The sequence below is a fragment of the Garra rufa genome, chromosome 3 (assembly GCF_049309525.1).
Source record: "Garra rufa chromosome 3, GarRuf1.0, whole genome shotgun sequence".
NCBI classification, from domain to species: Eukaryota; Metazoa; Chordata; class Actinopteri; order Cypriniformes; family Cyprinidae; genus Garra; species Garra rufa.
In genome coordinates this window covers 47920204-47936035 of record NC_133363.1, presented here as the reverse complement: position 1 = coordinate 47936035, position 15832 = coordinate 47920204, and the positions used below count along the sequence as shown (strand labels likewise).

At 36.2% G+C, this 15832-nt stretch overlaps 2 protein-coding genes across 2 annotated transcripts; one reads left to right on the top strand and one right to left on the bottom strand.

The window, feature by feature from the left end:
* The first annotated feature begins 1393 nt into the window (after nucleotides 1-1393).
* On the top strand, nucleotides 1394-9230 carry nelfa (negative elongation factor complex member A). The gene is made up of 11 exons (XM_073837208.1): nucleotides 1394-1603; nucleotides 3735-3906; nucleotides 4354-4515; nucleotides 4675-4764; nucleotides 6208-6335; nucleotides 6549-6618; nucleotides 6744-6832; nucleotides 6924-7035; nucleotides 7168-7478; nucleotides 8180-8279; nucleotides 8365-9230. Exons 1-11 carry the CDS (start codon nucleotides 1394-1396, stop codon nucleotides 8547-8549), a joined length of 1629 nt encoding a protein of 542 aa, XP_073693309.1. The 3' UTR covers nucleotides 8550-9230.
* A 725-nt stretch (nucleotides 9231-9955) lies between these two features.
* faah2b (fatty acid amide hydrolase 2b) lies at nucleotides 9956-15329 on the bottom strand. The gene is given in 11 exon segments (XM_073836638.1): nucleotides 9956-10188; nucleotides 10597-10785; nucleotides 10980-11088; nucleotides 11256-11375; nucleotides 11536-11653; nucleotides 11738-11887; nucleotides 12366-12537; nucleotides 12540-12683; nucleotides 13584-13720; nucleotides 13794-13876; nucleotides 15147-15329. Coding segments are annotated over 11 exon segments (1638 nt in total).
* Nucleotides 15330-15832: the final 503 nt, after the last annotated feature.

Genomic DNA, 15832 nt, shown 5'->3' with positions numbered 1-15832 from the left:
CCAAAAATAATCAACAAAGCCTTTCTTTAGAACCTCATGATATTTTACTTGGTTTTCAAAACCCATCTTACTTTATTAATCTGTAGATTATTTTAGCAAAGCTATATATGCATAAGTCAAAAGTGATTTAAAAGAAACCATCATACATTACATTTTGTAACACTGATCTTAAAATATACTTTGAAACTCTTTCAAATTTATGTAACTGCCCTAATGTATGGAACTTCTTTTATCTCGTTGTTTTTAAATTAGTTAATTATGTTTTTAATATATGTTTGTTTTCATTTTGTGTGTGTGTTTTCTGTTTTGCATGTTTTGAGATGTGTAACGTTGCCCTATGTTTGGCTTGTGCTTTTGGAAACTGAATAAAAATATTTGTAGCAAAAAGCCAAATTGTATAGGTCAAAATTATCTATTTTTCTTTTATGCAAAAAATCATTAGGGTATTAAGTAAAGATCATGTTCCATGAAGATATTTTGTCCTACCGTAAATATTTTAAAACTTAATTTTTAATTAGTAATATGCATTGCCAAGAACTTTAAAGAGGATTTCTCAGTATTTTGAACTGTTTGCACCCTCAGATTCCAGATTTTCAAATAGTTGTATCTCGGACAAATATTGTCATATACTAACAAACCATACATAAATGGAAAGCTCATTTTTTCGCTTTCAGCTTTTGTACAGATGATGTATAAATCTCAATTTCCCCAAAAAATTGACCCTTTTGACTAGTTTTGTGGTCCAGGATCACATGTAAGTTTCAGTTTGTATTACTGCTTGAGAACAATGCAGCTTTTTAAAACATTTTGTTAGATGTTTCAATAACATTTTGATAGATAGATATTTATATTTTAGATTTATGTATACTATTTGCCATAACTGCATGACCAAATTTCACATTCATGATAGCGTGACTAAAATCTTAAAATAAAAAATAAGGTAAAATCTGATTAAGATTTTCAGTAAATTAAGGAAACAATAATGAATTAGTCATAAAAACAAAATGTTCTAATTTGGAGAACATTTTTCACAATAACAGATTAGCACTGATAATTTAAAAAACATTTGTATTATTATTAATCAATAACGTGTTGTAAACAAAACACATGCCAAGGGATCACAGCCAAGTGTTCATACATTGCCAAACACAACACAACGCCAAAACCAAATACAGAAAAAGCACAGAAAAACAAATATAGATAAATAATGGAAAAAACTATTACGCAAATCACTCAAAACTTAGATAACATGCTCTCTATATTTTTTTCTGAAAGTTTCTCTTTGGTTGTGTTCACACGGGTCCTAGCGCGCATTTGTGCGTGTGTGTGTGCGCGTGTGTTTTCTTAGGTAGCCTGTTAAAATGCCCGATCTCATTATTCGTCTTTTTCCAAGATGGCGTCGATGAGGGAGAGCGACACCGGCCTGTGGCTCCACAACAAACTGGGATCGACAGACGAGCTGTGGACACCTTCGAGCATCGCTTCTCTACTCACCGTGTCGGTTATCGATAACATACGGCTGTGTTTCTCCAGTCTGTCGCCTCCGGTGAAGTTAAAACTCTTGCTGGGGATGCTGCACCTCCCGCGCAGGACCGTGGATGAGGTGCGACTGCAGGACTCACTCCTTCTGCTGCTGCACACACACAAACTCTCCTAACTACCGAGCGTGGCATGCTTTATTGGGGTGGCATGTTGTTTATTAGTAGTATTTGTGTGATATGTTGCTGGCACGTAAGTGTTGCATGTGTAATAACATGGCTTCCACCATGAGACCCCTGCAGCTGCTGTCTGGATCATGTCAGTCTCCAGCAGTGCTCAGCTCGGGCTGCTGTCTGTCTTCAGCCTCTGGGCTTGAGCTAACTTGCTAGCCTCCTTTATGTAAACATGCTGTCAACTTTCGGAGTGTTACTGCTGTGTATTTTTATGGAGTTTATTTCTTTGTTTAAACCTTAGAAAATGTACCATGATAACTATAGTTTCCGCCAAAATGCCACAGTTGGTCCAGTCATTGTTAGTACTGTAAAACTGTGGTAACTTTGTGTTTACTACTATTACCATTTTTTTTAAATACAGTAGTAACGTTTTTTTGCGGGAAACTGGTTTTGCAGTTTTGCATATTTTCCGTTTAAATTTTATATGCTTTATTTGCATGATTGTTTTACAAACAGTATTGTATATAATGACAAGAAATATACAATATTACAATATTACAATATCAAATGACAATGATATTGTATTAAAATAAGGCGGTAAGTTATTAATAACATTAGCTGTCCAAAATCTAAATTTGTAAATAATATAAACGTATCAAATAATAAATAAAGTGCTGAAATACTGTAACACACTACCTGTCAAAAGTTTTTGAACAGTAATATTTTTTAAGTTCTTAAGTATCTTATGCTCACCCAGCCTGCATTATTTGACCCACAGTACAGCTAAAAACAGTAAAATTGTGAAATTTCTTTTCAAACTTTTCTATTAAAATATATTTTAAAATGTAATTTATTCCTGTGATCAAAGCTAAACTTTCAGCATCATTACTCCAGTCTTTAGTGTCACATGATCCTTCAGAAATCATTCTAATATGCTAATTTGCTTTTCAAGAAACATTTATTATTATTAATATTTAAAACACTTGAGTACATTTTTTTCAGGATTCTTTGATGAATAGAAAGATCCTAAGATCATCATTTATCTGAATTAAAAAGCTTTTGTAACATTATACACTTTACCATTCAAAAGCTTGGAGTCAGTATAATTTTTTTTTTTTTTTTTGGGGGGGGGGGGGATAAATTATAGAAATTAATACTTTTATTTGGCAAGGATGCTTTAAATTGATTAAAAGTGATGATAAAGACATAATGTTACAAAAGATTTCTGTTTTAGATAAGTGCTGAACTTTCTATTAATCGAAGAAAACTGAAAACATTCTGCTCAGCTGTTTTGAACATAAGTTTTTTTTTAGTTAATTAGAATTTCTATAGGATCATTTGACTGGAGTAATGATGCTAAAATTCAGCTTTGTAATCACAAAAATAAATGACATTTTTATATATATTCAAATAGAAAACGGTTATTTTAAATAGTAAGAATATTTAAAAAATGTTACTGTTTTTGATGTACTTTGGATCAAATAAATGCTGGCTTGGTGAGCTGATGAGACTTCTTCAAAAAACACAAAATCTTTTGATTGGTAGTGAGCTGTTTGTGGAGGGATTTTAATTATATTTATTAATTGATTTCTAAAGAAACAAATTCCTCTTTACTCACACAAAACATGTTCATATATGATGTAGGCAATACGCTCAGAATTAGCCTGTATAAACATTACATTTTCAAACAAAATTCAAAAAGTGGGAAATCATGTTTGCAGTGTTTGTAAAGCTAAATCTGAAAAAAAAACTGTATGATGTTTTTTGTGAGTTCACACATTTATTGGCATTTATGGACAAATGCATGGAGTAATAAAACAAACTTTTGCTTTAGTGCCATATAATTTAAGTAGAAACATTTGCAAACTTACTAAACTGAATAGAATATGGATTTATGGTTTAATTCTTTCTGTATGTTTTACCTCAGTGCACTAAGAAGGAAGGAAATATACAATAGCAATAATGTAAACAATGGTCAAATTTACAATATGAGGCAAACTCTAGTGCAATGATAGCAGATTAATTTACAGACTGACTAGGTTAAATAAATGTCTAATTCTCTCTCTCTTTCTTATATTCCAGATGAAGGAGGCTCTGTCAGAGATCATTCAGTTGGCCACTGTGGACACTGAGCCGTGGGTGTTAATGGTAGCCGACGTCCTGAAATCATTTCCAGAGACCGGCTCACTAAACCTGGACCTGGAGGAACAGAACCCTAATGTACAGGATATACTTGGAGAGCTGCGTGAGAAAGGTCTGTCTAAAATCTGTTGTTGATGCTAAAAATTCAGTTTTGAAATCAGGAATAAATGACATTTTAAAATATATTCAAATAGAGAACAGTCTTTTTTAAATGGTAAAAATATTTCATAATTATACTGTTTTTGCTGTACTTTGGATCAAATAAATGCAGGCTTAGTGAGAAGACCGTCATTAAAAATCTTACTGTTCAAAAACTTTTGACTTGTAGTGTAATTGCCCATCTGTATTACTCTATAATAATGTAACACTGAGCACATCTAAAACGAAAAATCTAAAAGGTGTTGCGATTGACTGGAACTGTTGGTTTGGGGTTCTTGTTGGCATTTGAGAGCTAGCTTGGCTTGTGATGAGTAATCTTACTAACCTTTCACTTGCAATATGCTCTTTGGTAAGAAAGCATCTGCTGAGACTTGCTGTTTATATTTGCACCTCTGTCCAGTAAATGAATGTGAAGCGTCGTCAATGCTGCCTCTGGAGTGTCAGTATCTGAACAAGAGTGCTTTGACTACGCTGGTGGGACCACTCACTCCACCCATCAAGCACTTCCAGCTTAAGAGGAAACCCAAGAGTGCTACGCTCAGAGCTGAGCTGCTGCAGAAATGTAAGTGTGTTTATGAGTTCTTTGTGCCAGAACATCTGTGATTTCATTTTTCAGTATGGAACCATTTGATTATTTTAAAACAAGAGTTTACCATACCGTTTATGTGATGATTGTCATGTTTATTGTGACTGTTTCATATATATTATATTTGTTTTAAAGCCACAGAGACTGCCCAGCAGTTAAAGAAAACAGCAGGAGTGCCGTTCCACTCCAAAGGAAGAGGTCTAGTGAAAAAGATTGACACAACAAGTAAGATTTATATGTATACACCACGGCCCCAAAATGTGTTTGGATGGTAAAAATGTATGAATGTCATTGCATTAGATAACAATAACATTAAACCTTGGGTCATAGGTTTGATATCTTTTGATATCTTTGATATCTTGGTGAGCATAAGAAACTTACCAACCCCGAACTTGAACATTAGTGTACATACAGAGGTCAAAATGTTTACACACACCTAGTAGAATCTGCAATATGTTAGTTATTTTACCAAAATAAGAGTAATCATGTAAAATTCACGTTATTTTTTTATTTAGTACTGACCTGAATAAGATATTTTACATACATGTAAAAGACTTTTACATGTAGTCCACAAAAGATAATAGTTAAATTTATAAAAAAATTTCTTGTTCAAAAGTTTACACTTGATTTTTAATACAGTGTTGTTACCTGAATGATCCACAGCTGTTTTTTAGATGTTTCGTGATAGTTGTTCATGAGTCCCTTGTTTTTCCTGAACAGTTAAACTGTCTGCTGTTCTTCAGAAAAATCCTTCAGGTCCCATAAATTCTTTGGTTTTTCAGCATTTTTGTGTATTTGAACCCTTTCCAACAATGACTATTTGATTTTGAGATCCATCTTTTCACACTGAGGACAACTGAGGGACTCAAATGCAAGTATTACAGAAGGTTCAAAGCTCACTGATGCTTCAGAAGGAAAAACAATGCATTAAGAGCCAAGGGTGTACAGAATGAAGATGTGTACATTTAACTTATTTTGCCTATATTTCTTTTTTTTTTATTGCCCTTCAGAAGCTACTGAAGATATTTGCATGTTTCCTCAAAATGAGTTAAATTTACTTTGATCTTCAAATTCAAAAAGTATTCTTCCCCCCCAGTTCTTAATGCATCTTGTTTTCTTCTGAAGCGTTAGTGAGCATAGGAACCTTCTGTAATAAAAAAAATTGCATATGAGTCCCTTAGTTGTCCTCAGTGTGAAAAGATGGATCTCAAAATCATACAGTCATTGTTAGAAAGGGTTCAAATACACAAAAATGCTGAAAAACCAAACAGTTCGTGGGGCGTAAAGGATTTTTCTGAGGAACAGCAGGCAGTTAACTGTTCAGGACAAACAAGGGACCCATGAACAACTATCACTAAACAAAAAAACAGCTGTGGATTATTCAGGTAGCAACACAGTATTAAAAATCTGTATGAAAAAAAAGTGTATGTAAACTTTTGAACATGCTCATTTTTATACATTCAACTGCATGTAAATGTCTTTTATGTGAAATATCATATTCAGGTCAGTACTAAATAAAAAATATGCATTTTGTATGATCCCTCTTAATTTGGTAAAATAATTAACATTTTGCAGATTCTGCATGGTGTATGTAAACTTTTGACCTCAACTGTATATTCTCTTAACAACGCACAAGATTGCTAATAATGATTGTCTTTCTTCTCTTAGCGCCTCTGAAGGGCATTCCTAAAGCACCATTCCGCAGCCCTACTACCCCAAGCATGTTCAGCCCTCCCAGTAACAGAACCCCTATCGCTCCTGCCCGCACACCCCTGCGCAAAGAAAGGGGAGTCAAGGTAACTGTCTGGCAATGGCCAGTTATGAAATCACTCAATAACAAGGCTTTATATAATAGGTTTTACTCTTTACAAAATCCTTAAGAGCAAATAGTTGTCTTTGTAGGTGACACCTGGATTTATAAATCATGAGCTGAATTTGACCTCCTTAGTGTGGATGTCATCCCTATGTTTTATATTGTAAGGTTATGTGATTGTATTTTTTTCTTGCAGTTGTTGGATATATCTGAGTTGGATATGGTAGGCGCTGGCAGAGAAGCTAAGAGGAGAAGAAAGACTTTGGGTAAGTTCAAAAAGATCATTTAGTGACACACCCTGCACCTCTGAACTGACTGACTTCAAGCCCAGCCTACAATTCTTTTGTGCTGTACATTTGTAGTTATAATGTTTGATATTTGTCTTATTTAGACACAGAAGCTGGAGAGAAGGTAGCCAAAGAAGAGGCGGTGGTGGAGAACGCAACACCAGACTACGCAGCTGGCCTGGTGTCCACACAGGTAGTTCTGAAAATCTTTTTAGCTATATGATGGATGCATTGAATGTGGGTCAGAACAAAACTCAAGTCTGTTTTTCCTCTCCTTTCAACAGAAACTTGGGGCACTAAACAATGAGAGCGCATTGCCGTCAACCAGTTACCTCCCCGCCACCCCCAGCATGGTTCCTTCCTCGTCTTATATTCCCAGCTCAGAGACACAGCCAGGTGAGCCTACAACAGATGCAGGAAATTAGCTACAGTAGATCTATTAATTAGACACAATCGATATTAACAGGAAACCAAGCTATGTGTGAGCTTGAAGTCTTCTCAACGCCAATTTTTTGCTTTAATATTTAGCAAATGCAGGTGGTTCAGGGCGTGAAGCTACAAACCGGCAGTCAGAAGAGTCGTCCGCCCCGAGTGCCGCTTCTGCTTCATTACCTGGCCAGTTTAAACAGCGGCCGCCCATGTACAATGCCAGCACTGCCAGTCCCACAGCCCCCACCTCACCCACTACGCCAACCAGCACGCCCACCAACAACGCCCCGCCCCCCGCCGCCACAGCAGCACAGCCGGACATGCCCACACAGCCGCCCACTACTGCAGCCCAGCCTGCACCCACGCCAGCACCCCCACAAACCCAACCCAAAAAGAACCTGTCGCTCACGGTAAAAACTTTTCTGAATTGTGGAAATGATGTTACCAGACAATGCTTTTTTATTCAGAAATGTCATTAATAGATGTTTTTAAAAAGGTTTTAAATGAGAAAATTGTAGAAAAAAATTTGGCCTTTAAAGGGATAGTTCACTCAAAAATTAACATTTTGTCACCCTCATGTCGTTCCAAACCCGTAAGACCTTTGTTCATCTTCAGAACACAAATTAAGATATTTTTGATGAAATTCGAGAGCTTTCTGACCCTGCATAGACATCAACGCAACTGACAGGTTTAAGGCCCAGAAACGTAGTAAGGACATCAATAAAATGGTCCATGTGACATCAAATCTTAGTGTTCAAAAACTTGACTGGTAGTGTATCATTTATTCCTGTGATTTTGATGCTTTTCTTATCAATCTCGAATACTGTTGTGCTACTTTTTATTTATTTTTTTACATTTTACGGTATATTTTTGTATTTTATTTTATTTGTACTTTTACTTACATGTATTTTATTCTTCGATGAATAGAAACAGAATCTGTTTGAAATATAATTATTTTGTAATATTATAAATGTCTTCACTGTCACCTGTGATCAATATAATGCATCCTTGTTGAATAGAAGTATTCATTTCAGTCTTACCCCAAACTTTGAAATGATAGTGTACAGTCCAGGAAGTTTCATTTTTATCTTGCATGTTCGGTTCCCCACAGAGAGAACAGATGTATGCTGCACAGGAAATGTTCAAGACAGCAAACAAAGTTACACGGCCCGAAAAAGCCCTCATCCTGGGCTTTATGGCAGGATCTCGAGGTATTCTGGGTTTGATTTTTATCAGCCTTTTTTTTTTTTTTTTTTTTTTAAATCTTACTGTTTGTCTGTTCTTTCCTCCCAACAGAAAACCCCTGTCCAGAGCAGGGTGACATCATTCAGATCAAACTGAGCGAGCACACAGAAGTACTGCCTAAAGCGGACGGAACCGGCAGCACCACTATGCTGGTGGACACAGTGTTTGAGATGAACTACTCTACTGGGCAATGGACCCGCCTCAAGAAATACAAACCCATAACCAACGTCTCCTGAGGAGGACTGGGTTAACAAACACACACACACTTGCTCAGTGCGTTTACATAGACATATGTACACATTCACACACCCCTCTTCAACGCCACCTGAGGAGTGCTTTAAAATACCAGTTTGGTTGTACATGCGCTGGAATGTACATATTTACGGGCCAAATTCTGAGGTGTATTGGGAATATGCGCTAGTGAATTTCTGGATGTTGGTTTCAGACAGTTGAAAAGGACTTCCTGTTTGGCTGACCTCATGTTCTCTGTGTTCCTGCGTTGCCAAAGACAGGGACCTCTTATAAGACAGCTGTTTTCTTTATCTTTTTGTTAATGTTTGTATCGTCTCTCGTTTTTAGGCCCATTTCAGATTTCTTAGTGTCTGGGAAATGAGGCGAAATTGAGGCGGGGCTTGTTAGTTTGTGTCTTAACCTACTTTTGATTGACACATTATTAAGAGATCTTAAAAGGGTACAAACATACGATTACAGTGTCCTACGAATGAAACAACAAAAATCTGTCTGTGTGTTTTCACACTGAGAATGTTTCAAATGTTTTCAAGTTCCTCCTTCGACAGGAAAAAAAAGAAATGAAAACAATAAACAAAGTGTAAAACAGGTTATTTTCTGTTTAGTACTTTTCAAGAACATTATTTTTTTTTTAAAAAAAGGAGGAAATAAATGAAAACATGTCCCGTTTTGAATGAGTCGTTTGCTTAAGCTTAGTGTAAATACTATTGATTTATGTTGCACTGCACAACCACAGTCACAACTGAATCAATGCCTTTATATTTTATCTGTGTGCAAAGTCTGAGACAATTTTTTTTACAGTTTTTAATGATGTGTGGTGATGTATAAATTCTTTAGTTAAAAAAGCCCTTAAAGGGATAGTTCACCCAAAAATGAAAATTCAGTCATTAATTGCTCACCCTCATGTCATTCCAAACCCATAAGACCTTCGTTCATCTTCGTAACATGAATCAAGATATTTTTGATGAAATCTGATAGCTTTCTAATTTTTAATGACAGAATTAAAAATCTGGGGTGAGCTATTCCTTTAAGCGTTTTCTTCTTGTTAATATCTGCTTATATAGATCTGCTAAAATGATTACACTTTCTTTTGCAAGTCATATCTAAATACTGACTTAAAAAGGCATAGTTTTTAACCACTTATTTGTCTTAAAGGGATTTCTGCTATCATTTACTCGCCTTCATGTCAATCCAAATCTGTGGAACATGGAAGATATTTTGAAATGTTTTTTTTTTTTTTTTTTTTTCATTCAAATGGCACCAAAACTGTTTTTGTTTCTTCAAAATATTTGTCTTTTGTGTTTCACAATATGAGAGTGAGTACATGATGACTGAATTTTTGGGTGACTGTCCATTTAAATCAACTAGATAAAGCAGTGTTGGTTAAGATTGTCTATTGCAGTATTACTGTCAGAGATAGTCTCAGCATTTCCTCCAGTGCCTTCAGTGTTTAAGGCACTCCAGGATCGACCCAGCCTCCAAAAGCCTTCTCCAGGTAGAGCGCCACAGCCATTGTTAGACGGTCTTGAAGTTTCCCAGCCACCACCTGGATGCCCAAAGGCAATCGCTCCTCGCTCAGACCCAGTGGACACTGGGTCACTGGCAGGCCTAGGATGTTCAGGATCCCTAGAAACAGGTAAAATGGTTTTCAAATATATTGTTGTTTTCTTTGTTGCATTTACAGTGTCTCCACCTATTTCTGTTACACACTGTTATTGATTTGCCTTGCTGCCACTGTATTGATTTGAAATTTAACATTAACGTCTATTTATGTTTGACCACTCTTAACTTATAGCTCTTTAGATCTCTTTAGTAAGAGACCCTTCTTCCTTGGCTGGGATTGTTTAAAGCCGCATTCAAACTGCATTTTGGAAGTTCAAACTCAGGGCACCATTGAAGTCCACTATATGAAAAAAACAATTTCTTTATGACTGAAGAAAGAAAGACATGAACATATTGGATGACAAGGGGGTGAGTAAATTATCTCTAAATGTTTGTTCTGGAAGTGAACTTTTCCTTCAAGCAATCGTTAACCTGTGTAACTGAAGTTATATGGAGTAAAAAGGGCATGGTGGTGTTTGGGTGCGAGAATAGGATGAGAGGGGTACAGCAGCACCCCATCTGTCCCCAGCAGATCCTCCATCTCTCTCTGCAGCTCTTCCTTCTGTTTCAGGATGAACTGCGATGGCTTAGAGCTGTGAAAACTCTCCATTAGAGCCAAACCTGAAATCAGCCACAAGGGAAATGCGTGTCAAGCAAGAACAGAACAAGACCAAATTATGGACAACCACAGTTAAAAAACTATTTGCTAAAACCTATACAGTATGTAGATCAGCTTTACAGTCAGGATTATTCATTTAAAACTATAACAAAACATGTTAGTTACTTGAAAAAGAATAAAGCTGGTTAGAGTTTACCAATAGAAGCCAGAGTGTGTTCAGATCTTCCAAATATCCTCTTTATCAGCTCCCAAATAGGCCACACAGAGCCTCTATTTGCCATTAGCTCAACAAAAGGCTGTGGAGGCTGGAATAAACACACACCCAAACTTGCTCTAATTCTCTTTTTGTACCACTTTTGTTTTTGTAAGCACTTGCGGTTTCTAAAACCATTTGTGGAATGCAAGTAAACAATGTAGACTTTAAGTCTTTAATAAGATACTTAGTATGTCAAGGCAACTTAAGGTACTACACCTTGCCATCTTTGTCAGGGAGAGCCAAAAATGTGTCCCAGATCTGAAAAGAGTATTTGAGCTGAGGAAAACTAACTTCCTTAACTGTAACTCCAAGATCTGCCTCTAAGCGAGCAGCCACCTGTGATCAGAAACAATCAAAAATAAAGCTTTTTCGATTTGACTACTACCACAAAACGGTTTAAATTAGGCTCACATGCATATATTCAGCAATACAACTGATTACAGAAGCATTGATGTTTATGTTTATTTATATTATACATGTATTATGTTCTTCTCACCCTCTTTTGAGCTTGAATGAGCTGGTTATCTATTGGAGATGTCAGTGGAGATCCACTATCATCTACTACTGTGAAAAAACGTAACTTTTTCAGATCCACATCTTCTGAGAGGGAGAGCCTGTAAAATATACTTGGTGTCAGTACCAACTTGTAGAAAAAAACTGATATTTGTATTCACTGTTTTTATCTTTGTCAGATGTACTTTTCTGCAGTGGGTCCAGCCATAATCTTCAGAAGAGGGAGCAGGTCTTCAGCGTAGCGACACATTGGACCAGAACCCGAGTAGTCATTTAAAAAGAATTTGTTTATTACAATAATTTAGTTTACACTAACAGTCAAAGGTTTTTGGACGCTAAGATTTTTGATGTTTTTTAAAGAAGTCTCTTCTGCTCACCAAGCCTGCATTTATTTGATCCAAAGCAAGACAGCAAAAACAGTAATACTGTGCTATTCATGTGATTTCAAAGCTTAATTTTTAGCTTTGTTACTCCAGTCACATGATCCTTCAGAAATCATTCTAATAATCTGAATTGCTGCTCAAAAAGCATTTATTATTAATTGAAATAGAAATCTTTTGAAACATTATAAATGCCTTTATCATCACCTTTGATCAATTTAAAGAATCCTTGCTAAATGTATTAATTTTATTATTTCGGTTACATTTATTTTTTAATATTTCTCAATATTACTGCTTTTGCTGTGTTTTGGATCAAATAAATGCAGGCTTGGTGAGCAGAAGAGAATTCTTTAAAAACATTAAAAGTCTTAGTGTCCAAAAACTTTTGTCTGGAATGTATGCTTTTTCAACTTTTCACCATATTATGTTAAGCTGAACATTAGTGCAAAATCATGGAATTCAAACAGTGATTGATGCAGTTAAATTTTTTTGTATATCCAGTTTATATAAGCTTTTATAAAAACCAATTTTTTTTTTTTAACCTGAGCTTCCGCCACACATCCTTTCGAGGTCATAGGGGTTACTTGTGATCCCGTAGAGGTGTTGCTGGACTCCATCCACATGCAAAGCTCACTGGTGTTGGTGACTCCCAGAGGAATTGCTCCAGCTCTTTTCAAGAAAGCCACAGGAGGAGCATCCACACTGACAAGTACTTTACTCCTAGATTTCAACCCGCCAGTATTGGGCATACCTGTGGGAGCAGATAACATAAATCAATAAATTAATCACTTCTAGTATTCTCTTAATTTTGCCAATTGTGAAGCTTGTGTATATGAATGACAATATGAGCATGGTTAAAATTTATCCCTCTTGGATCAACAAGTAGTGTTTGCTAGTTACAGCCCAATAAAACTGGATGTCGCAATCTTTGTAAAACATATTTTACTCAATAGAGGGTTGTACTTACTTCACGATTTGGTCAGTTACCCAGATCCACGGCCACATTGGCGATACTCGGATGTAAACAACAGCATGGATTGCAGAGTTAGTGTACTACTGAATGAGTTATTCTGCTGTCTAAACTACGGAAAAAACATGTGGAAGCTGCTAAATCATTTAGAAAATGAAAGGGCGCATTATTTTGACAAACTAAAGTTAATAGGTGGTTAAGATACGTACAAGCAGTATTAATTAAGATATTAACCTAATATTTCACACACCTGACCGGAAATGATAAGAACAAACATTAATCTTGTCAAGATTCTTGCCTTGGAAATGCTTCAGTTTGGCCAACCACAAACGCTTTTTGTTCCTCAGACTGTTTTTTTTTTTTTTGCACTCTTTTAGTTGATTTGTTTGGCAGTCTATAGTTACGTCTATAGTATAACATTACTCCAAATGTTTTTCCCGATCCAACCAGTTAGTTTAGCTGTTTTGTATAGCTAAAAAGAGCTGGACGTGGATGAGACCAGAAGCCAGACCCATAAGATGTACAAATTCCCTGCTCTTACAGGAAAAATAAGGTGGATATATAGTTGAAATTATAATTATAATAATAGCCATTTGATAAGCAGGAATGAAACTCAAAATAAACCTCTTTAGGGTGATACTGTGTGTGCATGCAAGGCAGAGAGCATTATGGGAAGTGTACCCTGTAGAGCAAATCACTCTTTGACAGACAGTGGGACTCCTAGCAGAGGAAATCGGTTCCTCAGAACTTCCTCTCCTCCATTCTCTTCCTCTATTAGTTTATCTGCGCGAGCGGCCTCCTGAATGGCAAATGGGAACCTGAAAGAGAGGACAGTGTACATTTATAGTGAAATGTCCAGTTCAGTCATACACAAACATTGTTACTGCCCACCTGTCTTTGACCAAAGCATTGAGCAGTGGGTTCACCTCCTGTATCCTGTCAATATAGGCCTGGACAACCTCCACACTAGTAACCTAAACTTACAAATCAAATAGATTAGTATTTAATATTATAAAAGATCATCAAAACTGTGTGTTCTGCAGTGGTGAATCTGTAATTGATGTTGTTTTAGGACTTATAAGCACTTACAATATCAGAGGACCATTTAAACGTATATTTAGATTAGTAAAATGTTTGTGTCTTTCTGTCTTCAGTTGCAAAAAAATTACAGTTTTTGAGGAAAACATTCCAGGATTTGTCTCCGTATAGTGGATTTCAATGAGAGAGCCTTCATCACGCATAACCTTTCCAACATGATTATGGAATGCGTGAGGTTGGGCTGGTGCAAGACGAGCATTTGTGGTTAAAAGTATATGCATTTTTATTGTTTTAAGAAAATGACAGATTGTTTTGCTAGATAAGACCCTTATTCCTCGGCTTGGATCGTGTAGAGCCCTTTGAAGCTGCAATGAAACTGCAATTTGGACCTTCAACCCATTGGCCACCATTGAAGTCATGGACAAAAATCCTGAAATGGTTTACTCATAAACCTTAATTTCTTTGCGACTAAAGACAGAAAGATATGAACATCTCGGATCACATGGGGGTGAGTAAATTATCAGGAAAATTTATTCTTTCAGAGCTGTTCTCTGAAGGGTTCTTTGGGGAACCCTAAATGGTTTTTCTAAGGCATTGCTGCAAAAAAATGTTTAAATAATAATAATAAAAATTTGAGTCTTTTTCAACCTTTTAAAAGTGTATATCACATGATGGTCCAAACCTATATGCCTTTTTTTTCTGTGAAACAAGAACAAACTTGCCAGTTACAATTTAGATACCAGTTGGTTTTGATGATAAATAAAAAATTAAATGATTAATCATCTAGATTTATTGTGCTAGATCATTTGCACCTCAGAGCCCTTTGTAACAATTATCCATGATAAAGTTGACAAGATAACCCAAGATTACTTAAGTCCAGTCAGGAAATATATGCAGTAAAGCCTGCTTCATTTAAATCTTTGGAATTGAGGCAGTGTTAGCAACAAGTTACATTTAATTTAGGTGTTGGGTGAACACTACAGCCTGGCATTGTTGAACCAGAACTGTATCTGTGAAACAGCTTATACACTTATCAGTTACAAGATATGATCCAGTCATTGGTTATAGTATCTTTCATTCATTATTCCACTGTAAAACCAGGCCAGCACTCAAAACAAACTCTCCATAACAATAACAAAACACCTGTCTTGTATACATTCTTTAATGCTCAGCTGTGACAGAACTAATGAAAATAAAAGCTTAAACCTCTCTTCTGCGTATCTTCTCAGCTAGTTGCACTGCAGAGAGAGTAAGCAGTGGGTTTCTGATTGGAGGGAGATGTTTTGGTCGTTTTGTGCCGGGTGAGACCAGCCTAAAGAGAGCCAGGAGCAGCCTGGACACGAGGACCAGCAGGAAGCGCTGCACACGCTCTCCGGTTGTCAATGCCATTGTGGCGAAAGCAGAGATCATGCAGTAAGAGATGTAAAGCGCAGTGCACACATACCACTCCCACAGCAATTTATCTCTATAGATGCTGAACTTTGACCTCCTTTATCTTCCGTATAGAGAATATAGCGCTATTCTTATGAGTAATTTATAAATTGATTAGGTTTTGTACACAGATGCAGAAGCAAGGTCAAAAAGGGACAGTAATATGTTGCTCTAAGGAGGGTCCCTTTCTAGTCAGATTTACAGCACAGTGATTCATACAATATTTATGCACTCTTCAAATTGTATTGTTGTAAAAAACAGTATTTTTCTCTTTTAAATGTAAAAACATCTAGGAAGCAAGTGCAATGAAACGGATTTGTTTTAACTTTTTGTTTCAGTCATGGCTTCCTCCAGCAGTCAACTGACTAAAGATCTTCCCAGAGTATTATTTGTCTAAAGAAGTACTCTTTCTTCTGGTATGTCCAGCCACCTAAATATTTTTTCCAATTGATTATCAAAAA

Coding starts and splice junctions, on each gene's coding strand:
- nelfa (XM_073837208.1), top strand. CDS start 1,394: ATGGCGTCGATGAGGGAGAGCGACACCGGCCTGTGGCTCCACAACAAA. Junction 6,336..6,548: donor GCAAAGAAAGGGGAGTCAAG/GTAACTGTCTGG, acceptor TTTTTCTTGCAG/TTGTTGGATATATCTGAGTT. Junction 6,833..6,923: donor CTGGCCTGGTGTCCACACAG/GTAGTTCTGAAA, acceptor TCCTTTCAACAG/AAACTTGGGGCACTAAACAA.